General features: G+C 50.9%; 2 protein-coding genes across 5 annotated transcripts in view; one reads left to right on the top strand and one right to left on the bottom strand.

The window, feature by feature from the left end:
* Positions 1-606: 606 nt before the first annotated feature.
* Positions 607-3,635, top strand: Slc48a1 (solute carrier family 48 (heme transporter), member 1). The gene is made up of 2 exons (XM_013018806.1): positions 607-1,005; positions 1,872-3,635. The coding sequence occupies exons 1-2, from the start codon at positions 873-875 to the stop codon at positions 2,006-2,008; spliced, it is 270 nt and encodes an 89-aa protein (XP_012874260.1). The 5' UTR covers positions 607-872; the 3' UTR covers positions 2,009-3,635.
* Positions 3,636-3,851: 216 nt separating this feature from the next.
* Hdac7 (histone deacetylase 7) overlaps positions 3,852-27,963 on the bottom strand; it is a 47,343-nt gene continuing 23,231 nt past the window's right edge. Inside the window, exons 3-26 of one of the 4 annotated variants that reach the window (XM_013018802.1) lie at positions 27,623-27,852; positions 27,423-27,510; positions 27,058-27,169; positions 25,825-25,940; positions 25,423-25,548; positions 25,003-25,094; positions 24,717-24,827; positions 24,412-24,592; positions 24,056-24,246; positions 23,669-23,842; positions 21,742-21,961; positions 19,530-19,663; positions 19,256-19,376; positions 18,972-19,021; positions 17,495-17,602; positions 13,737-13,792; positions 13,500-13,587; positions 11,033-11,152; positions 10,720-10,817; positions 9,019-9,137; positions 8,279-8,412; positions 7,879-7,963; positions 5,159-5,294; positions 3,852-4,957 (exon numbers count right to left, since the gene is read on the bottom strand). In XM_013018802.1, coding sequence (XP_012874256.1) covers positions 4,912-4,957; positions 5,159-5,294; positions 7,879-7,963; positions 8,279-8,412; positions 9,019-9,137; positions 10,720-10,817; positions 11,033-11,152; positions 13,500-13,587; positions 13,737-13,792; positions 17,495-17,602; positions 18,972-19,021; positions 19,256-19,376; positions 19,530-19,663; positions 21,742-21,961; positions 23,669-23,842; positions 24,056-24,246; positions 24,412-24,592; positions 24,717-24,827; positions 25,003-25,094; positions 25,423-25,548; positions 25,825-25,940; positions 27,058-27,169; positions 27,423-27,510; positions 27,623-27,852 — 2,936 coding nt within the window. In that variant the 3' untranslated portion in view covers positions 3,852-4,911. The remainder of the gene's footprint in view (positions 4,958-5,158; positions 5,295-7,878; positions 7,964-8,278; positions 8,413-9,018; positions 9,138-10,719; positions 10,818-11,032; positions 11,153-13,499; positions 13,588-13,736; positions 13,793-17,494; positions 17,603-18,971; positions 19,022-19,255; positions 19,377-19,529; positions 19,664-21,741; positions 21,962-23,668; positions 23,843-24,055; positions 24,247-24,411; positions 24,593-24,716; positions 24,828-25,002; positions 25,095-25,422; positions 25,549-25,824; positions 25,941-27,057; positions 27,170-27,422; positions 27,511-27,622; positions 27,853-27,963) is intronic. The other 3 variants (XM_013018804.1, XM_013018803.1, XM_013018805.1) reach the window with 3 other exon arrangements.

The raw sequence follows: 27,963 nt of genomic DNA, 5'->3' as shown, positions 1-27,963 counted from the left end.
GCCAGTGGGTGAAAGCGCCAGGAACTGAGTTTGAGGACCAGCCTCCAACCAAAAAACCAAACAAACATCAGACAAACAAAAGCGGGAAGTATAGGTGTAGCTCAAGTGATAAGAGCATGAACCAGCCTTGAGCAGAAAAAGCTGAGCAAACTCAGGAGGCTGAGATCTGAGGATCACAGGTCTCAGCCAGCCCACACAGGAAAGGTTCAATGAACTACTCAGAAAAAGCCAGAAGTGGTGCTGTGGTTCAAGTGGTAGAGCGCTAGCCTTGAGCACAAAGAGGCTCAGGGACAGCGCCCAAGCCCAGAGTTCAAGCCCTAGGACTGGCAAAAAAAAAAAAAAAAAATTGTAACCAAAAGAATTGTGTGATCAAGCAGGAAGTGGGAAGTAAAAATAATCACAAAATTAAGCCAATTGATCTGTTTTCATAGTCTACCAGGAGTTAAGTAAAAGTAAAGACAAACACAGCCAAAAAAAAAAAAAATTCAAGCTCCAGTGCTAGTGTGCAGGCATGTACACACACACACACACACACACACATACATTAAGGAGAAGAGGGACATAGTTCTCACAAATCTCTTTTGTCTTGCTTTTTAGAAGGCAGCTTTGAGTCTCATGCGCTGCATTTGGGACATGAGGTCAAACTCCAGGGAAGGCACCACTCTGCAGTCATGAAGTAGAATGACAAGGGACAGTCTCCTCCATGTTTTCATGAAAACAAGTCTGGCCTGGTGGACCTGGGATCCCCAGCAGCTGGGCTCAGGCAGGGAGGAGAGGGGACTGCAGCCCGGTAGGTGGGAGGTGGCTGCGTCCCGCTGAGCAAGTCTGTTCCCACAGGTGTGCTGGCCCTGTGGGTCCTGGTCACTCACGTGATGTACCTGCAGGATTACTGGAGGACCTGGCTCAAGGGGCTACGTGGCTTCTTCTTCGTGGGCATTCTCTTCTCAGCTGTCTCCGTCGCTGCCTTCTGCACCTTTCTTACATTGGCCATCACCCAGCATCAGAGTAAGAGCATGGGGGAGGGACGCTGCCGGGAGGAAGCATTCCCTGAAGGCTCTTGTACACCTGCCACACACACACACACACACACACACACACACCAGCTTATGTTCAAGGAGCTAGAGAAAACATTTGATCTTACTGATAAAATAGAGAGAATCAGTCTCCACCCCCTAAGATAGGCAATGAGAATTAGTAGGACCTACTGGACACGGAGCATGGCCTGTGTCAGCAATCCCGAGAATGATTGGTATCGTTTAGTCTCTGCCTAGCTCTGAGAGGAGAGTGCCCTCTGGCGGCTATGACAGGAAGTACCCAGAGGCCCTTCTCCAGACCCCCTGTGTAGTCTGATGCAAGTTGAAGTCACTTGGGGTACTTGTCACAAAGGTAGAGTGGGCTGGGCACTGGTGACTCACACCTCTAAGCTTAGCTACTTGGGAGGCTGAGATCTGAAGATCATCACAGTTCGAAGTTAGCCCAGGCAAGAAAGTCTGTGAGACTCTCATCTCCAATTAAGCACCAAAAAAGCTGGAAGTGGAACTGTGGCCCAAGTGGTAAAGCACTAATCTTTAGCAAAAAAAAGCTCGGGAACAACACCTAGACCCTGAATGCAAGCCTCAGGATGAGCACAAACAAAACAGAAAGGCAGTAGATGGTACAGACCTGTGTCTGGCCAGCCCTGACCTTCCCTTGCCTCCCATGACTTGCAGCCCCCAAACTCTGGGATATGCTCAAACTCACATCCTGCTCCAGTCTCTGGAAGACTGCCTCACCAGCCAGGAGATGGAAGGGGTACTATGTCAGGAGGGTGGCCCTGGCTTTGGGTCAAGGATGGGCCTCTCCAGTAACCACTGCCCCCTTCCCTTTGGTAGGCCTCCTGGATCCCAGCAGCTACTACCTCTCCTGCGTGTGGAGTTTCATATCCTTCAAGTGGGCCTTCCTGCTCAGCCTCTATGCCCACCGCTACCGGGCTGACTTTGCCGACATCAGCATCCTCAGTGATTTCTGACCCAGGAACTGAGATCACTGTGGCCTGGGGGGGACCTGAGGACCTGAACTCAGCCCCTGAGACATCAAGTGGGCCTACCCCCCACCCCCGCCATGCCCTGGAGACCCCAGAACTGTGGCAGAAGATACACAAGAGGACCACTACAGTTTCCGAGGAAACTGTCTATATATCTCCTTTGCAGGGGTGGGGGGGGGAGACTGGTGTAGTGGAGGGGGTTCTCACAAATAGCTCCTCAGCCTAGCTGGAAGGCAGCTTAGATCCATTCCGGTGGATTGATCAGCACTTTGTAAGTCAGGCCAGAGCAATGGAGTGAAGAGAGAGGGGATAAGACTCTGAAGTCTGGACCTCTGGCTAAGGACAGGTTTGATCCCTGCTGCCCCAGGCACACTCACTGAGGCTGGAGTGAGAAACTGGGGTGTTCAGGTCAAGTGAGGAACCTCTAAGAGGCCTCTCAGCCCCCTCCCTTGCATTCTGTTATCCCCAAAGGCCATGTAGTTAAAGTCATGTCTCAGAAAGGTGACCTGTGGCCCTGTCCTCAAGGGAGAAGAGTTGAATGGAGAGTTCTGGGTCCCTACTCCCATCCTTCCACTCAGATCTGGTCTAGGGCCGGTCTGTCTGTGTGTCACAAGTCCACACACCTGAGCACCCTCCAAATGAGGCTAACCGAAGGACCATAGCAAGTGCATTCCTGCTCCCAGAAAGGCTTTTGAGCGAAGGGGACACACACCAGCCCAGCTTACCACCCTTCAACTAGAGGTTTGATCTTTAAAAAAGAAAAGCCTTTTCCCTCATGAAGGACAACTTGTGCTTTTCTTCCCCGACCCTGGGGCTCCCCTAACTCCATGGTGTGTGTTATCCCCATCTCTTTCTTCAGGCTGCCATTTTGCACATCTACTCCTTTTCTACTTGTCCCGCCCCTAGCTCTGCCTTATCTGTCACCTTAGCAGAAATACAGTGGGCATTTGTATCAGACAGCTTTCAGGTTGTTTTCTTGGGGAAGTAGGAAACTTGGGAGCAAATTGTGGGGAATGATGGGCAGGGAAGGGTAAGTCCTTAAGCTATCTCAATAAACCATTTTGCTAAATTGCACTCGGGAGGGCAGGGGTAGGGTCTATCTACCAGCGCTAGAGCTGCTCAGCACCAGAAATATAGTGGCTCTAGCTCAGTTCTTTCCTGGGCTCCCTGCTCTGCCCAGCCAGGGTTAGGATACCCACAAGCACCACCCTAACAACCCCCCAAAAGATTCAGCATCTGAAGCCCCTCTTCCCTCCACCTCTGTCAGGCTGCTCAGGGCTCAGATCCAGGACTATGCGAATGAGAGACTGGCAAAGCCTGGCAGGCAAAACCAGCAAGGCAGGCCCTGGAGCCTCACTGCTCACGCTGGGCATACTTGTCCCAACTTGTCTCACCCACTCTTCCTGGCTCAGTACGTGCTTAAGAAGCCATGCCACAGGAAAGCAGAAAGCAAACAGAAAACAGTGTCCACTTCTAGAACCTTCTATTGATACCCAGAGGCCCCCTGGAGGTGATGAGACTAAACTCGGCTCCCAGCTAGAATTTAAGTCCAGGTGCGGTGATTTCATGATCCTTTGAGGTGCTTGGTTGAATAAGCCCTATGTTCCCTTCCGCCTCCTTGGGCCGCTCAGTTATTATCACTGCCTTCGTCTCTCCCAGAGAGAAAGGCAGGGGCAGGGGTGGCAAGGGTGTACTCTGAGCAGCGGCTACAGGAGGGGCTGAGCCCCGCCTAGCCTTGTCCCTCATCCAAAGGCACAGGTCATGCAACGCAGCCTGTATGGATGGTGCCGCTTCACACCCAGGAGACACTTTCACAGAGACATTAGAGCAAATAAAACATTTATTGTTCAGATTTTTTCCACTTTTTTCTTTTTTACAAAAACATGCATACGTACACAGGGTATTGTGGGTCCTGAGGGAGTTAGACACACACACATACACACATTCTCGCACACATTCGCACTCGCACACACACACACACACACTCTTCTTAGCCCCAGGTTCCGGACTCCAAAAGCCTTAAAGACTGAGGGGACAGCCTCCCCTCCCCCACATCTGTGTCTACTCACCCACCCTCTTCCTCTCAGCCATGCTAGTCCTATGTGGGGCAAAAGTCAGAGCTGGGGTGGGGGAGACCCCAGAAAACAGAAGGCTCATGGAGGGGGGGATAGACAGTGACCAGGGATTCCCCCTGGGGGGAGGGTCATGCTGTGCTTCTGAGGGGGGGGGAGATGAAGGTTTGGCACCATGGGGTCAGGAAGCACCTGTCTACACCAGGGCACTGAGATGGTCCACAAAGGGGGGGGGGGTCCCCAGCAGGGCAGTGACCAGATCAGAGGCCTGCAGGTGACTGTTCTCACAGTGACAGAGCGGCTCAGAGCCCATTGGTGCAGGGAAGCTTCTAGAGGCATTCGAGGAAACAGGTGACAGGAGGAACTCCCCTGGCACTCCAGGGATCCCTTGGCTCCTCCTCTGCTCCCCCAGTCCCCCCCCCCCACCAAACCCAGGAAGGGCCAAGTTCACATTTCTGCGTGGAGCCTGGGGCTGTGTGCAAAGTCTAGGGTCTGCAGAGCCAAGAATAGTGGTTAAAGGTGAGCCCACCTGAGCCAGTCCTCAGTGCAGTCCTGAGGGATGGAGGCCACAGCTAGAGGCCTCCACATGGGAGGGGACACTCTGCTGGGGCCTGTTGCGCAGCCTGCCTCCTCTCAGGGTCCTTTCTGACCCCCATCCCAGAGCTAGGGGCCTCCTCCAGCTCCCTGGGTGACTGTAAGGCAGGCTGGTCTCTGGTCCTGACTACCTGCCCGCAAGATCTCTGAAGACCAGGAAACAGGGCTGGTAGCAGAGGTGAAGAGAGCCGAGTCCAAAGAGAAGGCTGATGACGCTGAAGCCTAGAGATTCATCGGCTCTTCCTCTTCTACCAGCTGCTCTGAGGGCCTGGAGGACACACAAGGGTAGGATGCTGGTGGACCAGAAGCTTCACACGGGGTCTTAGTGGGGTTACCCCCACATTCCTGGTTAGGAAGCCTGAAGAGAATTAGTATGGTTGCACAGAGTCAGGCTCTGGGATCTTCAAGTCAGGAGAATAGGAGAGGTTGGGGAGCTCGTGGACCCCCAAAGCTCTACCTCTGGCATTACCTGTCTTCAGTCAGGATGCCCACGGAGAGGGAAGCCAGTGCAGTCACGGCCTCCACTTCTGCATCAGCCCCTGGTACCCTGGGCCACCAGGAATCTGGACAGGAAGCCAAGCGCTGCATGCAACCCCAGTATTTACCTAGGGTAAGAAGCAAGGTCAGAAAGGTTAGAAAAAAAACCCTTTGACCCTGCATCTTATACCGGATACTGAGGCTGGAGATTCAGGCCCAGAGTCCAAGAACAGTGGGCGTGCCCTACGCTTGGGGTCAGCTCTCCTCAGTGCACCCTCTCCTAGCCTGCCCCTCCCTGCCTACCGCCCTGAACAGCTGGCAGAACAGGTTTGACATTGTAATGCTGGGGGCGGGGGGTGCTGGGCCATTCTGCTGTCTCATTTGCCTGAAAGACTACCTCGAGCCACTCCCATAAGTGTGGGGATGTGAGGACTAGGGAGCCTCTTTGCCCTGCACTGAGTCTGGATCAAATTTGCTCACACATTCCTGAGCCCTGGCCTTCTGGAGCACAAGGTCTCACTCACATGATCTTCACATGTGAGCTAGGTGTGGTTGTACATGCCTATAATCCTAGCATTTGGGAGGCCGAGGCAGGAAGTTCTAAAGTTAGAGGCCAACCTGGGCTACATATTGAGTATGAAGCCAGGCAGAGTAATAAAATGAGATCCTGTGGGGCTGAGAAGGTGGCTCAGTGGTAGAGCGCTTGCCTTGCATGCATGAGGCCCTGGGTTCGATTCCTCAGCACCACATAAGCAGAAAAAAAAAAGCCGGAAGTGGTGCTATGGCTCAAGTGGTAGCGAGCTAGCCTTGAGCTGAAGAGCTGAGGGACAGCTCCCAGACCCAGAGTTCAGGCCCCCAGGACCAGACCCCCCCCCTCCAAAAAAAATTAGATCCTGTCTCAAAAAAATAAAATGAAAACAACTGGCTAGATGCTGGTGATTCATGCTTGTGATCCTAGCTACTCAGAAGGCTTAGATCTTAAAATCATGGTTTGAAGCCAGCCTGGGGCAGGAAAAGTCCATGTGACTCTTATCTCTAATAACCAGCAAACAGCTGGAAGTGAAGATTGGATTAAGTGGTAGAGTGCCAGCCTTGAGCAAAAAAGCTAAGGGACCAGCTGGGCAACGGTGGCTCATGCCTGTAATCCTAGCTACTCAGGAGGCTGAGACCTGAGGATAGGGGTTCAAAGCCAGCCCAGGCAAGAAAGTATGAGAGACTCTTATCTCTAGTTAACTACCAGATATAGCAACAACTGGAAGTGTAGCTGTGGCTTGAGCAAAAAAAGCTGAGGGTAGTGCCCTGGCTCTGAGTTCAAGCCCCAGGACTGGCACAAAAAGAAGAGAAAAGAAAAAAGAAAGGAAGGAAAAGAAAGAGAAAGAAAGAAAGAGAAGGAAAGAGAAAGGAAGGAAGTTAGGAAGGAAGGAAGGAAGAAGGGAGATAAAAAGAAAGAAAAAAAAGAAAAAACTAAGGGACAGCACCCAGGCCCTGAGTTCAAGCTCAGTACCACCACCCAAAACAAAAAAACCTGAATTGGAACTGGGTGCTGGCATCCCATGCCTGTAATCCTAGCTACTCAGGAGGCTGAGAGCTGAGGATAGCGGTTCAAAGTCAGCCAGGGCAGGAAAGCCCATGAGACTCTTAACTCTAATTAACCATCTGGAAGTACAGTTGTAACTCAAAGTGGTAGAACACTAGCCTTGAGGGGGGAAAAAAAAAAGCCCAGGTCCTGAGGTCAAGCTCTATGACTAGACTGAGGATATAGCTCAAGTGGTAGAGCCCTTGTCTAGCAAGAGGTCCTGGGTTCACAGAGTTCACATTCTAGAAATCACCACAACCAACAGCATTAACAAGGGTTGAGAGTATAGTTCAATGGTAGAGTGCTTGCCCGTAAGCACAAGGTCTTGGGTTTGATCCCAGCACCACAAAAATAACTAAATAGAAGAAAGAAAGGGGAGGTAGAAGGCTTATTCCCATAGCTCATCTGGACCATGGAATATCCTATATAGGTCTAGTTGGTCACATGCACTTGATAGAGTGACCTACTTTCTTTCCGTATCTCTAGAATATATCACCAGACTTTACATAGAGCATACAACAAATACTAAGTTCAAGTTGAGATTTCAAAGTGCTTTCCAAATGTGGGCTCTTCTTTTGATCATGGGGCTTGAACTCAGGGCCTGGGTGCTACCCCTAAGCTCTTTTGCTCAAGGCTAGTGCTCTACCACTTTGAATCACAGCACCATTTCTCGCTTCCTGGTGGTTAATTGGAGATAAGAGGCTCACCAACTTTCCTTTCCCTGGCTTCAAAACATAATCCTCAGAGTACAGCCTCCTGAGTAGCTAGGATTACAGGTGTGAGCCTCCAACACCTGCCCCGAACGTGGACTCTTTTTTCAGTGGGGTATTCTAAGACACAGCCCTGCTGCAAGCACAGCGCTGCCTGGGGCCAGTCCTGAAGGGAGAGACGCAAAGCAGTCCTCATTTGCCAAAAGGCCTGAATATCAAGACTTGCCTCTAGTTCTTGCGTCAAGGAGGCCCACTGTCTTATGGGACCATCTGGAAAGTTCAGAGGTTACACTTTGGGGTGGGGCTGGCTCATCATTACTGCTGGGGTGACTCATGGGATCTGATTACAAACTTAGCAGCTAGCCTCTACCCGCTGAGGACCAATGAGCCCCTGATGTTGGTCCCCAAGTTGGGCCCAGAACTCACTGTGTACTCGGATCACAGCTTCCAGAGAGCGGATGGCGTTGAGGTTGGGTTTCTGCTTCCAGCCTTCTTCTGCAAGAGGATCCACCTACAGAAAACAGCCCCTCAGTTTCTCAGGGACCCACAGGCTTCGTTCTCTCCCCTAAAAAGGCCGCAACCCTCTAGCATCAGTAGGCAAGCGCCACGGGCTCTGTGAGCTCAGAAGGCATTGGCCATAGTAACCTTGACCTAGGAAGGCAATCTCTGGTGGCCACCGAATTTCAGTTCCCATGCCTTCCCTTCCCGTCTCCCGCTCAGGCCAAGCCCATCCCAGCCCATCTATCTGCCTGCTCTTTGGGGCAGACCTATGGGAGCCCGTCTCACCTACTGCCGCAGCCGCACGGGTGGGGGCAGGGCAGCTCACCTTGTTGCCCAGAAGAGCAGCTACACAGGCTTCGGAGGCATCACAGATGGCTGTGAGGTCATGGCCACCCTCCAAGGCCAGCACCACCGCGCCTCCTGCCAAGTTCATCAGCTGCTGCGTCATGTACCCAAAGCCTAAACAGATACAAGGGGGTTAGGAGGAAAAAGCAGACCTATCCATACCCCTATTACTTCCCCTGCTTGCTTCGTCCTCGGAAACAGTGACTTTAAGGCCATTGGATTCCATGCAAAAACCTGTCTCTGGCTCAGGGAAATTAAAGGTCTTGCCCAAATGACAGGGCTAGGTAAGACTCAAACCCAGGCATTAACTCCAGTCTGAGTGTTTTCCACTGGGGCCATTCTACCTCTTTTTGTCTGTGCTCCTGTGGCCCAGGGAGTTTGGGGTACCCTCTGTTCTCCCTTGCCCCTCCCCCTTCAAGAGCCACCAGCCTAGTCTGAAAAATCACAGGACAAGGTGGGAAATTCTAGAACGAAGCTTCTACCTACGTCCCAGGGGCCTGATCGGGCTTCTCTGGTGAACTGACTTGGTACTGGGAAAGAGGCCTGGACCTTGCCAGGCTGGGGATGCCAGAGGATTCTCACTGCGGTACTTCAGGCTTCTCATTCAGCAGTGGGCCAGCCACTGTTCCCTTCCCCTATGGATTTGGGCCATGCCTCCTCATCCTTCTGCAGGTTAGCTGCCGTTCCTGACACTTCCCCTTCAGCGGGGGGCCCCCTTACATTTGGCAGAGACATGGTAGCCACCCAGCGGGGCAGGGTGACCCTCAGCAGCATCAAACCCAGCAGACACCAGGACCAGATCGGGAGAGAACTCTCGGGCGATGGGCATCACCACTAACCTGAGGGTTCCAGGAGAAAAAGGGGTCACCACATGGCACAGGGTGGCCCATGCATAGACCAAGGACCCCCCCCCCGCCCTGTGCTCCTTCCTGTCAACTTGCAGGGAAAGGGGCCATCTGCTCTCAGGGCTCCAAGATGCCCCATCTGCCAGCAGGTGAGAAGATTCCTTAGACCTCCATGACCTTGGCTGCCCACCCATGTGCTCTCCTCAGAGACCAGAAACACTGAGTGCATTGGACTAAGTTGACTCTACTGTATGGGACCTGGACTAGTTGAGTCATGGGCCACCAAGCTCCACCCTCTTATCTTCCTCTTGCCAAAGCTGAGGTGCACTTTTATGTTCTTTAAAGTCCTAGGCAAGGGGCATGGATGCCAGCAACCACCAAAAGACCATCCAGGACTCTTGTACAATTAGTATTTGTGGAGACTACAGTTTGCAGATCAAATTCTAGGGTTCCCAGTCCCCCAGAGAATGGGGGTAAGGAGGAAAGGGCTCTTGAGCACAGCCTAGAGCTCCTCCTAGACTGGTTTTTGAAGTAACTCCTCCACCATAGACATTTTTTTTTATTGTTTTTTTGGTGCCAGTCCTAGGGAGTGAACTCAGGGTCTGGATGCCATCCCTAAGTTTTTTTTGCTCAAAGCTAGCACTTTATCACTTGAGCCATAGCACTATTTCCAACTTTTTTTTGGTAGCTAATTGGAGACGAGTCTCACAGACTTTCCTGTCTGGGCTGACTTCAAACTACAATCCTCAGAGCTCAGCATCCTGAGTAGCTAGGATTACAAGCATGAGCCACCATCATCTGGCTGATGATAGGCATAATTTAAGGACAAGTTTCATCTCTCTTGCTTAAGGCCCAACTCCTCCCAGATGCTAAATACATATGGCAGCTTTGTCCACTTTGTCTTGCAATCAGTCTCTATAGTACTGCATTCCCTGTCCCCGCTTTGGTCATGGGCCTGGGCACTGTCCCTCAGCTCTTCAGCTCAAGGCAAGTGTTCTACCACTTGGGCCGCAGTACCATTTCCGATTTTCTGGTGGTTAATTGGAGACCAGAGTCTCATGGACTTTCTTTGCCCTGGCTGGCTTTCAACTGCAATCCTCAGATCTCAACTTCCTGAGTAGCTAGGATTACAGGCATAAGCCACCAGCACCTGGCCTAGATTGGATCTTGATATCATGTGACGTTATAAAGCACATTTTGGCTTTCTCTTTTTTCAAGCACTAAGGCTTGAACTCAGAGCCTCGTATTCTCAATTAACTTTTTCACTCACAGCTGGCACTCTATCACTTGAACTATAGCTCCACTTCCAGTTGTTGATTTTTTTTTCTGATTAACTGGAGACAAAAGTCTCATTGACTTTTCTGCCCAGCCTGGCTTTGAACCGCAATCCTCAGCTCTCAGCCTAGGATTACAGATGTGAGCCACCAACACCTGGCAACTTTCTTCTTCTTGTATAGGCCTTCACTTCTCACTGACTACCAAGTCTAGTAACCATCTCCAACTCGGGGTGAGGGAAAGCGGGGCAGGAAGGTGTGGCCTTGCTGGATGGTCTCCTCTGGTCCCCAAAAGCACTTACCTGAAGGCAGCTAGGTACTCAGGGTCCCCCACAGGGGGATCCAGGCCCCCGGCCCAGGCCACATTGACATTGAAGCCCTCACCACTGCCAGTCCCCACCTGGAAAATAGGGTGCAAAAAGAGCATAAGGAGAGCCTCCAGAGACCAGCACTACAGCGCCAGTACATCCAGCCTCTACGCTTCCAAAGGGAAACGGAAATACCACAGAGGCAAAGTGATCTGCCCGTGATCATACAGCTGCTCACTGGGAAGGGCAGAGTGAGTGTACGGGAGAGTCAATGGGGCTGGCAGATGCAGGCTCGGCTTCATGTTACCTCATCCACGGCCCCACTGCCTGGGAAGAAGTTGCCATCATCATGGCGATGCAGGGAGATGTAGAGCACGTTGGGGTCCTGGTAGAAGGTCTGTTGGGTGCCGTTTCCATGGTGAACATCCTAGCCAGGTGGTGGGCAGGTCCAGAAGAGGATAGATAGAAGCCAGGACATATAAGAAGGGTTTCAAAGCCAGGCCTTGATGGCTCATATCTGTAACCCTAGCTACTGCTCAGAAAGTTGAGATCTGAGGATCCTGCCTTGAAGCTAGACTGGGCAGGAAAATCTGAGAGACTCTTATCTCCAATTAACCACCCAAAAGCCAGAAGTGGAGTTGTAGCGCAAGTGGCAGCGTGCCAGCCTTGAGTGGAAAAAGCACAGGGACAGCACCTAGGTCCTGAGTTCAAGTCCCTGTACTGGCACCAAAATGCCAGGGTTGGGAGGGGGAGGGAGGGTGGGCTTCAAGGTCAATAACCGTTGTGCATATTGTGAGGTCAAGAAACTGGGGTTCCTACAGCCATATGGTTGAGTGGTCCTAAATAATCCACTGTCTCAGGCTGGGAAGGTGGCTCAGTGGTAGAGCGCTTGCCTTGCATGCTCGAGGCCCTGGGTTCGATTCCTCAGCACCACATAAGCAAAAAAAGAAAAAAGTGGCGCTCTGGCTCAAGTGGTAGAGCGCTAGCCTTGAGCTGAAGAGCTGACGGACAATGCCCAGGCCCAGAGTTCAGGCCATGACCGGACCCAAAAAAAAAAATAATAATAATCCACTGTCTCGCTATGAGCCTCATCTTCCCATATGGAAAGATACTGTCTCCTCTCTCCCCATTCAAATCTCATGTCTAGAGTCTATCTATCTATCTATCTATCTATCTATCTATCTATCTATCTATCTATCTATCATCTATGTGACTACCCATCTATCATCTATCTGGCCATCTATCTATAATCTATCTACTTCATCTATCTATCTACCTAGTTATGATAGATACAGAGTTCCTCGGTACATGGGAATGACTGTAACATGAGCTCCTAAAATAGAGGCACCCCAATCTGTGAGGAGGTGAGTCACAGTGATTAGGGTCATGTGAGAGCATGGGTGGGTGGGACGGTGCCATGTGGTATCCAGAATCACACAAGTCAGGGGCACTTCTGCTACATCTTCATCATGAAGTCATGCAGATGCTCAAGAAACCAAGCTCAGCTACAGAGGGACAGTGTACGGTATGTGAGGCCCAGATGCACTCCCTTCCCCCTGTCCCTGAAAGAGCTGGGCCCTGCCTTTGTCTTAAAAGATCATGCATGGGTCCAAATGTGCAAATTTTCCCTACCGATCTCAATTTGTCCTTAGAAATGTCCTTTTTACTTTGTGCCAGTGGCTCATGCTGGTAATCCTAGCTAAGCATTGCAGTTTGAAGCCAGTAACAGCAGAAAAAATCCATGAGACTCTTTTTTTGGGGGGAGGGGGATCTGGTCGTGGGGCCTGAACTCTGGGCCTGGGCGCTGTCCCTCAGCTCTTCAGCTCAAGGCTAGCACTCTACCACTTGAGCCACAGCGCACTTCCGGCATTTTTTCTTTTTGCTTATGTGCATGAGACTCTTAATCTCTCGTTTAACTAGCAAAAAGCCGGAAGTGGAGCTGTGGCTTAAATATCAGAGTGTCACCCTTGAATGAAAAAAACTAAGGAACAATGTTCAGTTCCACAGTTTAAGTTCCGGTATTGGCACCAAAAAAAAAAAGTATTTCATAGCTTTCAATGCAGATCAGATACTGTTTAGTAGCTAAATATTTATACTCTAGAGCTAATGGCCTGAGTTCAAATCCCAGTCTCACTCTCAAAGTAAGTGTCCATGTTATTTAATCTCCACGTTATTAGTTATTTACTCTCTATCCTTATCTATGAAATGGGCTACCATCAAGTTCAGACATAAAACTGTCTCTGGATTGTTATTATAATTATTAGAATTGCTCAACGAAGAGCCCAAGACAATGAGAGCTCCTACCCCCTTCAGGATTCTGCTCTGGTGAACAGCTTCCCACACCCCCTATCCACTGGGCCTCCCATCAGCTCTGTGCTTCACAAGAGAAAACTGAGGCACAGACCTGATAGATGGAGCCACATCTCTAAGACCAGCTCAGGGCTCTTTATGCATGTATTTGTGTGTGTGTATGTGTGTGTGTGTGTGTGTGTGTGTGCGTGTTGTGTGCCAATCCTAGGGCTTGAACTCAGGGCCTGGACACTAATCTTAAGCTATTTTGTTCAAGGCTAGCTCTCTACCACTTGAGCCACAAATCCAGCTTCCTACTTTCTAGTGGTTAATTGGAGGTAAGAGTCTCTCAGACTTTCCTGCCTGGGCTGGCTTCGAACCATGATCCTCAAATCTCAGCCTCCTGAGTAGCTAAGATTACAGGCGTGAGTTACCAGTGCCTAGCTCTTTGTACATTTCTGAAGGTACCAGGAAGAAGGACCTACCCAGTCTACAATGAGGATCCTGCGGGCTTTGCCCTGCTGTTGCAGCTGCCGGCAGGCGATGGCCACCGAGTTGAAGAAGCAGAAGCCCCTGAGAGAAGGAGAGAGGGGCCTGCCACTCCATCCCTCCTCCACACCCCACCTCGGCAGTCCCTTACTCCCCCACCCAGAAGCCTCCTCAGCCTACAGAAAGGCTCTGGGGTTCCTCTCCTCCATCCCCTCATCCTTTTAAGGTCTTACATGGCTGTGGAATGATCAGCATGGTGTCCCGGGGGCCGTACCACAGCAAAACCGTTCTGGAAAGGAGAAAAAAAAAATGACTGTAATCCTAGCTACTCAGGAGGCTGAGATCTGAGGATCGAGATTCAAAGCCAGCCTGAGCAGAAAAGTCCATGAGATTCTTATCTCTTAATTAACCACCAAAAAGCCAGAGGTAAAGCTATGGCTCAAGTGGTAGAATGTTCATCTTGAGCAAAAAAACTTCAGGGAAACAAATATAGCAGTGGTACTCACTAGACACTATGTGGAAAATGAACTATACTATACAACTTGTGGGTGGGAATGGGAGGGAAACACTGGGAAAGAGGGCAGGAAGGGGTGACATGGTCCAAAAATAAATGTACTCTTTACCTGACTTATGTAACTGTAACTGCTCTGCACATCAACTTTATCGCAACAATAAAAAATATTAAAAAAAAAAAAAGCTGAGACAGCACGCAGGCACTAAGTTCGAGGCCCAGTACCAGTGTGTGCAAGTGTTCAGTCTGTCTCCATGCTAAGTGTTCTTTGCTGGTGTGTTTTGACTGTAATCACCTTAACAATGATGACAACTACTGGCTGTTTTGTAAAAACACACACACACACACACACACGTGTGCCTGGCCCTATGCTGATGAGTACTTTATACACTCCAGGTTTCATCATCTTCTCATCTCCAAGCTGGGGTCAGCCTGGATGAAAAGATGTTTGCAAGATTCCATCTTAACCACAGCTCGGCCTGGTGACACATGCCTGCCATCCCCAGTGACAAGGAAGAAGATCATAGCCCAGGTTGGGCCCAGGCAAAAAACAAGATGCTGTCTCAAAAACAAGTAATGCACACCTCTGTAAAATACCTTCATACTAACAATAAAGTTATAGTTTAAAAAAGTAACTAATGCACAAAGGGCTGGAAGCTGGGAGCCAGTGGCTCATACCTGTGATCCTAGCTATTCAGGAGGCTGAGATCTGAGGCTCTTAGCTGAAAGCCAGGCCTTGGGCAGGAAAGTCCATGAGCCTCTCTCTTATTAATTAACTACCAAACAGCCAAAAGTGGAACTGTGGCCAATCTAGCAAGTGTCAGGCCTTGGGTTTAATCCCAGTACTGGCAAACAAAAACAGAACAAAACCAAGGCTCTGCTCCAGATTACAGTGCTGTCAAGGACTCTGACACTGAGGCCACTGTACCTGCCTTGGGCCATAAGATCTTAAAAAAATGGAGTCGTCAGACTCCATAAAGTGCTTAGTTCAGACCATGGCTCCAATCCACACTGCCCCTGTTGGCAGGAGGGAGCTGACATGCCACTTAGGAGCTCTGGAGATGGCAGCAATATACCTACAGCCATGCAGCATGTCTTCAATGACACTAGTAGTATCTTTTCATTTTCTTGGTGGTAATGGGATTCAAACCTAGGGCCTTGAGCTTACTAAACAAGTTCTCTACCATTTGTGTGTGTATGTGTGTGTATGTGTGTGAGAGAGAGAGAGAGAGACAGACAGACAAACAGACGGACAGAGAGAGAGAGAGACAGAGACAGAGAAAGAGAGACAGAGAAAGACAGAGAGAGGAAGAGGGAGAAAGAAAGAGAAAGAGAGACAGAGACAGAGAGAGATGGTGCTGAGCTTTAACTCGGGGCCTGGGTGCTGGGTTCCTGAGCTTTTCTTTTTTATTGTGAAAATACCATACAGAGGGGTTACAATTACATGGGCAAGGTAATGAGTACATTTCTTATCAAGCATTGTTGCCTCCTCCTTTGTTTCTCCTTCCCATCTCTACCCATCCCCTTCCCACACCAAAGTTGTAAAGTTCGTTTTTCGACATAACGTCTTGTACATCTCATTGTTGCAATGAGTCCACCTGTATCCCTATTTAAACAATTTGGTTTTCCCTTCCCCTCCACAAATTATACCTACATCAAATACAGTGAAAGCAGGAGTTATACATGGGGGAGGGATATACAAAGCAACAAAGAAATCATCTTATAAATATGTTAGAAACAATAGCAAGAAAGAAAAAAAACATTTGAGTCCTTATCTTGGGGTTCATTTCGCCTAGCATCAACTTATCTGACAGTTTCTGTTTGTCTCAGACATATACTAGTTATTGCAAATAAGGGAAACCATGGGGCCTATGTTTCTTTGGGCCTGGCTTACTTCACTTAATATAATTTTTTCCAAGCCTTTCCATTTCCTAACAAATGGGGCAATGTCATTCTTTCTGATGGAGGCATAGAATTCCATTGTGTATATATACCACATTTTCTTGATCCATTCATCTACTGAGGGGCATCTGGGTTGGTTCCATATCTTAGCTATAGTAAATAATGCTGCAATAAACATAGTTGTGCTGGTAGCTTTAGTGTGGTCTTGTTTGTGAACATTTGGGTAAATGCCCAAAAGTGGGATTGCTGGGTATAGGGGAGCTCTATGTGGAGTCTTTTGAGGAACCTCCATACTACTTTCCAAAGTGGTTGAACAAGTTTACACTCCCACCAACAATGCAGTAAGGTTCCCTTCTGTCCACATCCCCTCCAGCATCTGTTGTTATTAGAGTTCTTGATTATAGTCATTCTAACTGGGGTGAGGTAGTATCTCAATGTTGTTTTGATTTGCGTTTCTTTTATGGCTAGGGAGGTTGAGCATTTCTTCATGTGTCTATTGGCCATCCTTCTTTCCTCTTCAGAGAAGTTTCTCTGTAAGTCTTTAGCCCACTTATTTGTTGGGCAGTTGTTTCTTTGAGGATTTGTTGTTCAGGGATTTAATTTTTTGAGTTCCAGGTATATTTTAGATATGAGACCCTTGTCCATTGTATGACTAGTAAAGATCTTCTCCCAATCCATGGGTTTTCTATTGATCTTGCTAGCTATGTCTTTTGCCATGCAGAAGCAATTTCATGCAATCCCATTTGTCCAACCTTTACTCAAGGTTAATACTCTAGCATTTGAGCAATAGCTCTACTTCTGGATTAATGGTTAACTGGAGATAAGAGTCTCATAGAATTTCCTGCCCATGTTGGCTTCGAACCTTGATTTTCAAATCTGTCTTCTGAGTAGCTAGGATTACAGGCATGAGCTACCAGCACCTGGTAGTGTTTCGCCATTTGAACCATGCCCCAGCCCTTAAATGTCTCTAAGACACCAAGTACCCAGGGGCACAGTGGCTTGACTAACCAGGTAATGCAAGCCTCAGGCTCAAACCTCACCCTAGTCCCTAGAACTCTGGATTTTTCTGTGCAAACACTGTGCAGTATCGATGAGGAATGAGAGAGCTGGGCTTGGAGGTCTGGAGCCCACGGCCCTACCCTGCACTTCCTTTAGGCTTGCTTGTGATCAACGCAAACCTCTTATATGTATTTTTTTTCCTAAGATTTTTTTCATTTGATTTCTATTTATTATCCTTATGTAGTTGTACAAAGGGGTTTCTATTCAAAATGTCAGTTAATGCATCTTGATCAATGTCACTCATTCCATCCTTCTCCCCCATCTCTCCCAACCCCACCCAATCTATCTCGCTCCATTTCCACATATGTGCACTGAATATTATGACTGTATTTGCCCACCTTTTCTCTCCTTGTCTTCCCTACCTCCACTGACTTCACTCACCACTGGAATCCCCCCTTGCATATCCCACACTTCAGTGAACAGGCTTGTGCATATGTGCCTAGGACCCTATACACACACATACAGTTACAATTTCAATCTAACTTTCCACATATGAGAGACAGCATGTGTCCTGTGTACCTTTAGCTCTCGAGAAGCCACTTTGAAGGCGAGGTCGGTGACACTGCCAGCAGCCCAGCGGGCTGCATTGGAGGAATGTAGCTCATTCCAGATGGTGTCAGTGTCCACCTGTAGGAACCAGAGTCAAGGCCGGCATCAGCCAAGGCTTTGCACAGGAGCTGGTACCCAGAGCAGTGGTACCCACCCTATGGCCAGGACCCCAGGGGCAGGGAGCTGGGCAGACAGTGCTGCCTCCCCAGTGCCCCACCGCCCAAAGGCAAGGCCTCCTGTGTCCCCAATCCCAGCAGGACTTTTCCTTCCCGGTACCAGCCCATTTGTGGCCAGCACTCTGCCGGCAGCATCACACCTGCCTCCCCAGTCAGGGGAGGGGGGCATGGCGTTACCTGGGCAGGATTGGGGTTTGGGCCTGGAGGGGGGTTGTTAAGCCCCAGCTGACTCTGCTCAGGCCCTGCGGGACGGTCGGAGCTGGAGGGGCCGTCTGCACCACTGTCTTCCACTCGGGGCCCCTAGCCCAGGCTGGGAGGCCCCCCAAACCCAGTCCCTGGGCCTCAAGGCTAGGGAGGGGCCGGGGGGGCATGATGGGGAGATGGGGAGGGCGAGGCGAACCGAGAGAGGCGAGGAAGGCAGAGAGAGTCGCAAGAGGCTGGAGAGAGAGAGAGAAAGAGAAAGGGACAGAGAAGGGAGAGGAGGGAGGAGAAAACAGAAGCAACACAGTTGGAAAAACCAGAAAGTGGCAAGAAAATGGGGAGTTGTGAACTGGGCATTGATTGGCTCCCAAACAACCCCCCCCTACTCCACTAGAGCTCCTATGTTTCCCTCCTGAACTCGGCCTCCATCCCTGGTGTCCACCTTGCTTGGTACCATTACAGGAACCTCTGAGGCAGAGAACTACCATGTCAAAGAGGTGCAGAAAACCCACCCTGACAGAGCAGGGGTGAGTCAACCTGTAGGGCTGAGGAGAGGGGGGCTGCTATGTCCAGGGCAGGAAAACCTTGGATCTTCAAGGCCACCTGGAGTACCACCACAGCCCCCAAGCCAGGCAGTACAAGATCTGGGAACCAGGCAGAGGTCACCTTAATTGTGTGAGAACCCACCCCTGGGCAGCCAGAGCAACCTGGGAGCCATCATGAAATGGGCTGACTACTAGAGTCTTATAAAGGGAAATGATCTGAACCTCTGCCTTGGCTCTCCTCTTGGTGCCTCACTCAACATATACTAAATACCTTCTTCTAAGTGTGAGGCACTGAGATCCACATTGGTGGGGGGGGGGGGGTGGAGGGAGGGATGGGCTTAGGATATATCTGTCCCCTAGGAGCTTTTAGCCAGCAGAGAGGCATCCTGGGAAAAATCCCTAGCCTACTACTTGATCTGGCAGAACAAAGCACACAGGCAGAAAGGGGCTGGGCCTGGGAGAACCAAAGGGAAGAAAGCCAAGAGCCCTTGGCAATGCCCACTGGGGATCCCCGGGCAGACTTACCCCAACCGCACCACAGGGCAGCATCACGAACATCTGCTGTGCTAGAAGCCCTTTGGAGAGACACCAAGGCTGAATGAATGTGGAGGCTCTTGGCCCAGCCTGACCAGGAGCAGGGAAGAGCCCTGAGAAGGAGGTCAAGTAGGGGTGTAGGGAGAGCAGGGTGTGGGGAGAGGTGGAGGAGGGGAGCAGAGGGATGAAGGCAGCAAGCTGGCGTGAGTCTGGCTGGGAGCAGCTGAGATGTGTATCCATGGAGATTCGGAGGCAAGTATCCATCCATCCCCTACCTGACAGCTTCCTGTTATCCAGTTTGAGGCGGCTGAGTGGGTTGGTACCGTAGAGGAGCACGTGCCTCTCCGAGTGGACTGACTGTAACTCCTCCAAGGAGGCTTTGCGACCCCGGAGACACTGAGGAAGGGGCCCACAGAGCTCCTGAGCCCATGATCCCGCCTGTCCTTCTATTACCTCATCCTCCCTTCTCACCTCTCCCTCACACACAGGGCCTCCTTCTCATCACCTTAACCTCCCCGGCTCCCACTGCCCCCCACCCTGCCCTCTCACCTCACACTGGCTTCGGAGACCTCGCTCCTGCAGCCGGGACCAGATGCTCTGGATGCGGCCAGCATGCTCTGGATGTCTGCTGTTTTCTCCGCAGGAACACTGGTGCTTCAGCATTACTGAGTCGTAGACTAGCCCTGCCAGGAGCAGAGGTCACAACCGGGACCTGGGGAGACCCCCTGACCTGGCTAACACCCACAGAGACCCACCACCTGGAGCCAGGTACAGCATGGCCCACACCCCTTTCATCCCTCATGGGCCTGTAATTCCCTGACTACCCCGCAGAGCCCCAGTCCTGCGCATGCCCACATGCTTGTCCAGGTGGCCTTAGGCAGCACTTGGCCACCTTTCTGACAACACACCTCTTGTGTCCTCCAGGACTCAGACCCTAAATACAAGGCCCAACACCTGGCTTGTCCTTCTGGGTGTGACCAATCCACAGGAGAGGGCAAAGAGAAACAATGTCAGGGAGATGAGAAGCCCACAATGCCACTGGGTTAGTGTGATAAGGCAAATGGAGTTCAGGAGACTGACTAGCTGGCTTTCCCAAGTTTGCATATAGAAAATACTCAAGAGGGATAAAAATTCATTTGTTTCTTTGCTTCCCTTGTCATTAGTCCTGAAACAATATGTACAAAGCATGGCAGCTCTTTGCATAGCATTTGCATTGTAGTAGGGACTATATCCAGAGAAGATTTAAGGGATACAGAAGTGGGTGCAAAGGCTAAATGTAAATACTATGCCATAGGAGCTTGAGTGTGGATTGCAAAGGCTAAATGTAAATACTATGGCATAGGAGCTTGAGGTAGGAGTGTGGCCTATAACTCCAAGGGCCTTCAGAAGGCTCAGACCATTTGAATCCAAATGCCTCTCTTATTTATTTATTTATTTGTTTGTTTGTTTACTTTTAGTGCCACTCTTGGAGCTTGAACCCAGGACCTGAGCACTGTCCCTGAGCTTTTGTGCTCATAGTTAGCTCTCTACTGCTTGAGTCACAACACTATTTCCAGCTTTTGGGTGATTCACTAGAGATAAGAGTCTCACAGATTTCCCTGCCCAGGCTGGCTTCAAACCACAATCCCCATCTCCTAGCCTCTTTGCAAGCTAGAATTACAGGTGTGTACCTCTGGCACCCAACTATTGCCACTCTTTTTAAGAAGAATAACGCCAGTTATGAAGAAAGACTTGTGCATACAGAAATCAAAATAAGGAGAAATAAGTAACAACTTGCCATCCAAATAATCAAAAAATAAAATACTGTAATGAAAGACAAGAATTCAGCCAGGCAAAATGGCTCAACACTGGTAATCCGAGCTATTCAGGACGCTGAGATCTGAGGAGCAAAGTTTGGAGCCAGCCCAGGCAGAAAAATCCATGAGACTTTATCTCTAATTGACCAGCAAAATGCTAAATTGAGACAGGTGCCAGAGGCTACTCAGGAGGCTAAGATCTGAAGCTAGCAGTTCAAAGCCAGCCCAGTCAGAAAATCTGTGACTCTTATCTCCAATAAATTACTCAGAAAAAGCCCCAAGTGGTATTGCAGCTCAAGTGGTAGAGCACTAGCCTTGAGCAAATAGAGGCTCAGGGAGAGGCCTGAGCTCAGGACTGGCAAAAAAAAATGCTGAATTGGAGGTGTGGCTCAAGTGGTAGAGTGCTAGCTATAAGAGAGAGGGAGGCTTTGAGTTCAAGCCCAGGAAAGAAGGAAAGGCGGGAGGGAGGAAAGGAAGGTAGAATAGAGGGAGGGAGGAAGAGAGAGAGGGAAGAGGATGGAAAGAGGAAGATGAAAAAAGGAAGAAAGGGGAAATATGAATAGAATTTAAGATAGAAACTTCTGGGTGATAGAATATTGATTGGGAACTTTTATTGGATTCCTACGCATTTTTCATATTTTTTCCCTAAATTTCTAAAGTACTTCCGAGCTCTTTAGAAGCAAATTAACTGCTCTCCCTCTCCCCCCCCCCATGCGCACATGCCCCCCCCCACACACACACATGGGCAGGAGACTTGAATTCCTATCCTGGTCTGATTGTCAGCTTGCTATTTAGCCACATGCTTGACACCTTTGTTAAAGAGTACCACCTGTCCATGGGCACTGAAGGCATCCCATAATTCCCAGAAACTACCCTGTGAGGTTTAAAGCTATCCCAGGCCACAGCATATACAGACATAGACGCAGGCCTCAAGCTCTTTCCTCCTGCCTCTGCTGTGGTCTCACCTGTGGTGAAGGGCAGGGTCCTGGGGGGGGTCTCTGAGCTGGTGAGAACTCCAGCCTGACCTGCGGGCTCTGGGGTCAGCAGTGAAGCAGGTGCAGCTGGGGAAGACTGAGTCCTGGACAGGAGCCGGTGTCCTCCCTGGCCCAGAGGAAGAAGCACTGAGTCGCCGGCGCTCCCCCGGGAGGGCTTCCCGGACAGCTGTTGATGTTCCCAAAGCAATGCCTACAGGAAACAGGGGCTTTCGTATCAGGTGTCCGCGATCTGTTCCACCTGCTTCTGTCCAAGATCTTGAAAGCCTCTAGGTAAGTTAGCTTTTCCAGACAGATTGGAGGATGCACCCAAATTTTTGTGCTTTCTATCTCGGCTCTGGCTCTTTGACTCTGAGTCCCCTGACTCAGGGGCCTCCTTGAAGACATACGTCCAGACTGACTACCCCATACCTCTACAGTTTCCTGGGCTCCACTCCGATTAGGATCTCATCTCTAAGGACCAACTACCACATGGGGGAACATGGGGCACTGTGTGAGTTACTACACACATGTAGGCAGTTAGCATATTGTTATAGTGGAAATGTCTGTCAAATTCACACGCCAAGACCTCCGAAAGTGACCCTATTTAGAAATAATGAAAGATTCCTCATCTTTGCAGTGGTAACCAAGTTATAATGAGGTGCTTAGGGTAGGCCCTAATCTAATAAGGCTGTTCTTTATATACAGAGGAAATGCTTGCTAGTGGATCACACCTATAATCCTAGCTACTCAGGAGGCTGAGAACTGAGGATCATGGTTTGAAGCCAGCTTGGGCAAGAAAGTCAATGAAACTTTTATTTTGGGGGAGGAGAGGGTGGTCATGAGGCTTGAACTCTGGGCCTGGGCAATGTCCCTCAGCTCTTCAGCTCAAGGCGAGAACTCTACCACTTGAGCCACAGTGCCACTTCCAGTTTTTTGGTGGTTAATTGGAGATAAGAGTCTCATAGCCTTTCGTGCTCAGGCTGGCTTTGACCCATGATCCTCAGATCTCAGCCACCTGAGTAGCTAGGGTTATAGGCGTGAGCCACTGGCACTAAGCTCCATGAAACTTTTATCTCCAATTAACCACCAAAAAGCCCGAAGTAGCTGGATGTAGGTGGCTCATGCCTGTGATCCTAGCTACCCAGAAGGCTGAGATCTGAGGATCATGGTTCAAAACCAATCGAGGCAGAAAGTCTATGAGACCATCCCCAATTAACTACCAAAAAAGCCAGAAGAGCTGCGGCTCATGTGGTACAGTGCTAGTCTTGAGCAAAAAAGCTCTAGGCCCCTAGGCCCTGAGTTTAAGGACAAGAACTGGCACCAAAAAAAAAAAAAAAGCCAGAAATCAAGTTATAGCTGAAAGTGTAGAGCACCAGTCATAAGCGTGAGCAAGAGCTTGAGTTCAAGCACCAGTACCAGCACTAAATGAACGAATGAATAAATCCAATGTAACCACATGTGATGTTATACACTTAAAATCCCAGCACTTGGAAGGCCAAAGCAGGAGGGTTATGAGGCTAGCCTGAGCTCAGAGATGCAGACAGGGAAGATGTAGATAGAAATAGAGTGGGGAAAAGACATCAACTTATAGACCAGGGAGATAGAATAATGCTTCCTCTTACAGCCCTCAGAAGCAACATCCCTGCCCACCCCTTACTTGCAGAGCTCAGATTCCAGAGGTTCTGTCATTCAAAGGTATCCTATCTGTATAGGCTAGGAAACGTGCTCAGCTTTGTGAAAAGCCAACCTCATGACTGGGCAAGGAACACTGTTCCACCCTGCCCAGGATCTACCAGAGCAACCAGGGTTCTTGAATTGTCTCCCTGCATTGAGGACCTATCTTCCTCCCATCCCACCTTATGCTAAGCCTCAGGTCTTCTGACTTTACTTGCTGAGGGGCACCTGGGTATAGCCATACCTGCTGGTGCTGCTGGAGAGGAACAGGGCCTCTGCCCTCAGGCTGCCCATGGCTCGGATCCCTGAATTCCAGGCTGTCATCCACCACCTGTCCCATTCCCCCACCATCTGTCTCTAGGTCCTCCGCCGAGGGGATCTGTCGCAGTCGGGGCTTCTCACTGGGCTTGGCTGGCCTCTAGGGAGGGGAGATACCTGGCTGAGAAGCCCAGATGGAGAGAGGGAGTAGGGGAGAAATAGGGCTGGGTAGGGAGACCCTCAACTTGCTAGAATTCCACCTTCTCTATCTTGCCCTGCAGAATCTAGCCACCCTAAGACCCTCCACCCTTCTTTTTTCAGGCCAGAGGGGCCCAGTTAAAGTACCCCTTCTGTATCTCCCCTTTCCCCTCACCTTGATCACCTGGACATCAGGTTGGAGCCGTTCCGGATGTGGCTGCAGAGGTCCCAACAATGGGTGGGCACTAGGGGGTAGGGGCTCTGAGCGGGTCCGGCCCAGTGGCCGGTGGAGGCCCGAGCCAGAAAGCCGTTCCGTTGTCAGTAAGGACTGGGCAAAGTGGAAGGGCAGGGGCCCAAGCCCAGGCACTGTAGAGAATGGAATGGGACATGATGAAGAAGCCACAGGGAACTACAGAAGGAGGACAAGGGCTTAGGATGAAGGCAAAGGTGGGGATGGTAGGATGGATCCTTCCCCGAGCTTGCTAGGGTGCAGGAACCCAGCCCCTCTCTAGGGGAAGCAGTGGGACTCACTAGTTAGCAGGTGGGTGTGAGACACCGAAGGATCCAGGAGGAGAATGGGCTGCAGGCAAGAAGGCAGGGTGCCCCCAGCCTCGGGTTCCAGACCATGGTGCAGGAAGAGGGGAGCATGGGGGCTCCCCAAGACTGGACCTCGAGGGCCCAGCGTCGAATGGGTCCTGCGGTCACCATCAGCCTGGGAGAGAGGCAGGGACACATCAGTAGCAGAGAGAAAATCCCGGCAGCAGACAGGGAAGGTGATGGGACAGGAAAGAAGCCGGAGGAGCTTGAAGTTGGGGAGAGATGCCCCAGCCACTCACCCTGGCAGGGGCGGGCAGCCCCAGCGTGATTGCAGGCAGCAAGGACACTGTCGGCAAGGCAAACGGGGCCAGAGAAGTCTCCTGCAGCCGCAGCCTCTGGCCCAAGAGCGCCTGCCATGGGGAGCAGGGTCACGGGTCACCGGTCCCAGCACTATAACCCCCAGAACCCCATCCCTAGAAGACCCAGAAGGCCCTGGTAGGGGGGCTGCCCAAGCCCTACATACAGCCCCAGGCTGGTGTGGCCATTTGCTGGAATAAAGAAAACCCAGGCCCCGAAAGGCCTTACCTCTGAGCCCAGGACGGGGGTGGGACCATGCTCGCTGTCATTAGGGGAGCTGCACCCCGATGCAGGTGTGCTGCTACTACTGGGGGAGGAGTCTGAGGGTTGGGGGAGAAAGGGACGCATAGTTAGGGGGCCGTGGGTGGCCAGGAGGTGCAGCCAAGCCCCCCTTGTGCAGGAAACCCAGATACAGCCCCTTGCCTACTAGCCCACAGCACCTCTGCAGAGGTATTACAAGGTTTTTCTTTTCTTTTCTTTTCTGGGCAAATATTAGCATAGCCAACTGAGCAGGGGATTGGGTTTCAGCCTTCATTGACCCCACCCTCCCCCCGCCCCTTGGTGGACACAATGGCCCCAGGAGAGGTCTTGAAGGGACAAGCCCAGCCAAGGTAACATGAATGCAATCCCTGCGAGGATGGCCCTCACCTCCAAGGGTCTCTGCATTTCTCCTCCGAAGGCTGGGTGGGGCGCTCTCCTTACGGAGCAGTGGGTTCTTGCGTCGCTCCAGAGACTTCTTGGGCTTGTAGCGCAGTTTCAAGTTGGGCTCAGACACTGTGGGGAGGTCCGAGGCTGTCTCAGGCTACATGCCAGCCTCGCTTCGCTTCTCTGTCCTCTCTAATCCCCCCCATCTCTCTCTCTCTCTCCCTTTCTCTCCCTCTATCTGTCTCTCTCAATCAGCAGGTAAAGGTAAGAGATGGAAGAGCCCCTGTGCTGAGCTGATGGCTCAGGATCAGCCCAGCTCAGCCTTGTTCATTCTCACTGAAACCAGAAGTTCTGTCTGTACCTAATCTCCACGAAAGGCTCCCGGCACCTGTCCATCCAGCTCACCTGTCTTACGCAGGGGGAAGTGTTCTGGGGATTCACTGGGTAGGCTGGAAACAGGAGGCAGAAAGCTATTGAGCATGGAGCGAGCACCTCCTTCCGTGTCCAAGGGCTCCAGGGTTCTGTGAGGTGAAGGTCAAGTTTGCTTCAAGAGGAGGAGGAAGCCTGGAAGCCCTGAGAAACCACATTCCAGGCAGGTACCTTCTAGAGCAGGAAGACAGTCCCAGGCCAGGCTGGTCTGTGTGAGGCTGGGCAGGAGCAGAAGCTCTCTGCAGGGGGCAGCAGTGGGCCACCCATGCTACTAGCAGCCACAATAAGGAGACCTAATGTAGGTAGGTCTGGGAGTTTATGGCCTACTAGGAACACAGTAGGACTGTGTGTGTGTGTGTGTGTGTGTATGTGTGTGTGTGTGTGTATGTGTGTAGAGGAAGGACAAAGGAAACACTTCAAATGAGAAAAAAGTTGAGAAGTGAAACTGGCTCAAGTGGTAGAACAACAGCCTTGAGCAAAACAGCTAGAGACAGCCAAGCTCTGGTGGCTCAAGACATATAATTCTAGCTACTCAGGACACTGAGATCTGAGGATCATGGTCCAAAGCCAGCCCAGGCAAGAAAGTCTGTGAGACTTTCTTTTTTTTTTTTTAATTTTATTTTATTTTATTTGTGAACATACTCTACAGAGGGGTTACAATTGCATGGGCAGGATAATGCGTACATTTCTTACCAAGCATTGCAGCCTCCTCCTTTGTTTACCCTTCCCATCCCTTCCCAGCCTCCCCCCCCCCATCCCAATCCTTCTCCTTCCCCCCTCCCCCCCCACCCCCTTCCCCAGGCAAGAAAGTCTGTGAGACTTTCATCTCCAATTAATCACCAAAAAGTTGAAATGGAGCTATAACTCAAATGGTAGAGTGCCAGCCTTGAGCAAAAAAGCTAAGAGAGAGCACCCAGGCCATGAGTTCAAGTCCAATAACAGGACACATGCACACACACACACACACACACACACACACACACACACACGGTATATAGTGTGTCTGCCCTGAGTTCAAGTCACAATCAACATACCAGCACAAAAATAAATAAAAATAAAACAGAGCAGTTGAAAGGGGGTGAGGGGATTATGTGTACATGAAGGGTAAAGACTAGGGGACAGTTGATAGGAGGAAAAGGGATCAGTCTGCAGGTATTCACATAGGTTAGTGTCCAGAGAGAAGGGGACACCTGTAGGGAAGAGGGCTACCTGTAGGGAATGCTGGGACTATTGGAATGGCCTGTTCTCCCCAGGGCCGCCTGCTGTTTCTTCAAGATCACCTCGGCCAGCTTCTGCTTGACCACACTGCTGGCTACAGCGCCTGCAGGGACAGAGAACCAACAGTGGGCTGGGAGTAGGTAGACAGAGGGCCTCCTGGGCACATTCTCTGCCCATTGCCCCGTCCACATCTCTAGCACACCATGTCCTAAGGACTCCTCAGGCAAGAACCAAGCCCATGGCCCCACCCGTCCTGTGAAGCCTTGAGCTAGCCCCACACCCTCCTCTGATCCCAGGTAAAGCCCTGGCTGGCTGTGAACACCCAGACAGGGAGACCAGGAAGGCCCCATCCTTACTTCGCTTGCTCTTATCCTTATTGAGAAGCTGCCGTAGCTCTTGTTCTTGCTGTCCTTGCAGCTCAGGCATCGGTGGGTCCATGGAGAGCTGTGGGCAGGGCCGGTAGCTCAGGAAAGGGACAGAAGTGGAAGGCTGGGGTGAGGGTCTAGGGAGGCTGGAGGCAGGGAAACTGGGTGTGGTCCAGGAGCTCTGATTTTACCCTCATGGACTCGGCTGTTCGCTGCTGCTGTTGCTGCTGCTGCTGCTGCTGCTGTTGCTGCTGCTGCTGCTGAAGGCCTGCTAGGAAGAGGTGGCGATGGAGGCGCTGGGGATGCTGCAGAGCCAGCAGTGTGGGCTCAGGAGGGGGCTCCACGGGGGGCCTCTGGCCCACCCTCAGGTCCATGGGCTGAGGCTGAGGGCCGGGCGTGACTGCACGGAGAGCAGGGCAGCCTGAGGATACAGAGGGAGGATGGTCAGGCGGAAAGCTTGGTCACAACCTAATCAGCCTCATCAGGCTGACTCAACAACAGCAAAACACCCTCAAGGGGCCTTTGCTTCACT

This window comes from Dipodomys ordii, unplaced genomic scaffold (assembly GCF_000151885.1).
Source record: "Dipodomys ordii isolate 6190 unplaced genomic scaffold, Dord_2.0 Scaffold42, whole genome shotgun sequence".
Classification (NCBI taxonomy): Eukaryota; Metazoa; Chordata; class Mammalia; order Rodentia; family Heteromyidae; genus Dipodomys; species Dipodomys ordii.
This window is presented reverse-complemented; position numbering and strand designations above follow the sequence as displayed.

What these genes read in the sequence shown, in the direction of transcription:
- Slc48a1 (XM_013018806.1), top strand. Translation starts at nt 873, where the DNA reads ATGTACCTGCAGGATTACTGGAGGACCTGGCTCAAGGGGCTACGTGGC. An exon ending in GGCCATCACCCAGCATCAGA is followed by an intron (nt 1,006 to 1,871) that starts GTAAGAGCATGG and finishes TCCCTTTGGTAG; the next exon opens with GCCTCCTGGATCCCAGCAGC.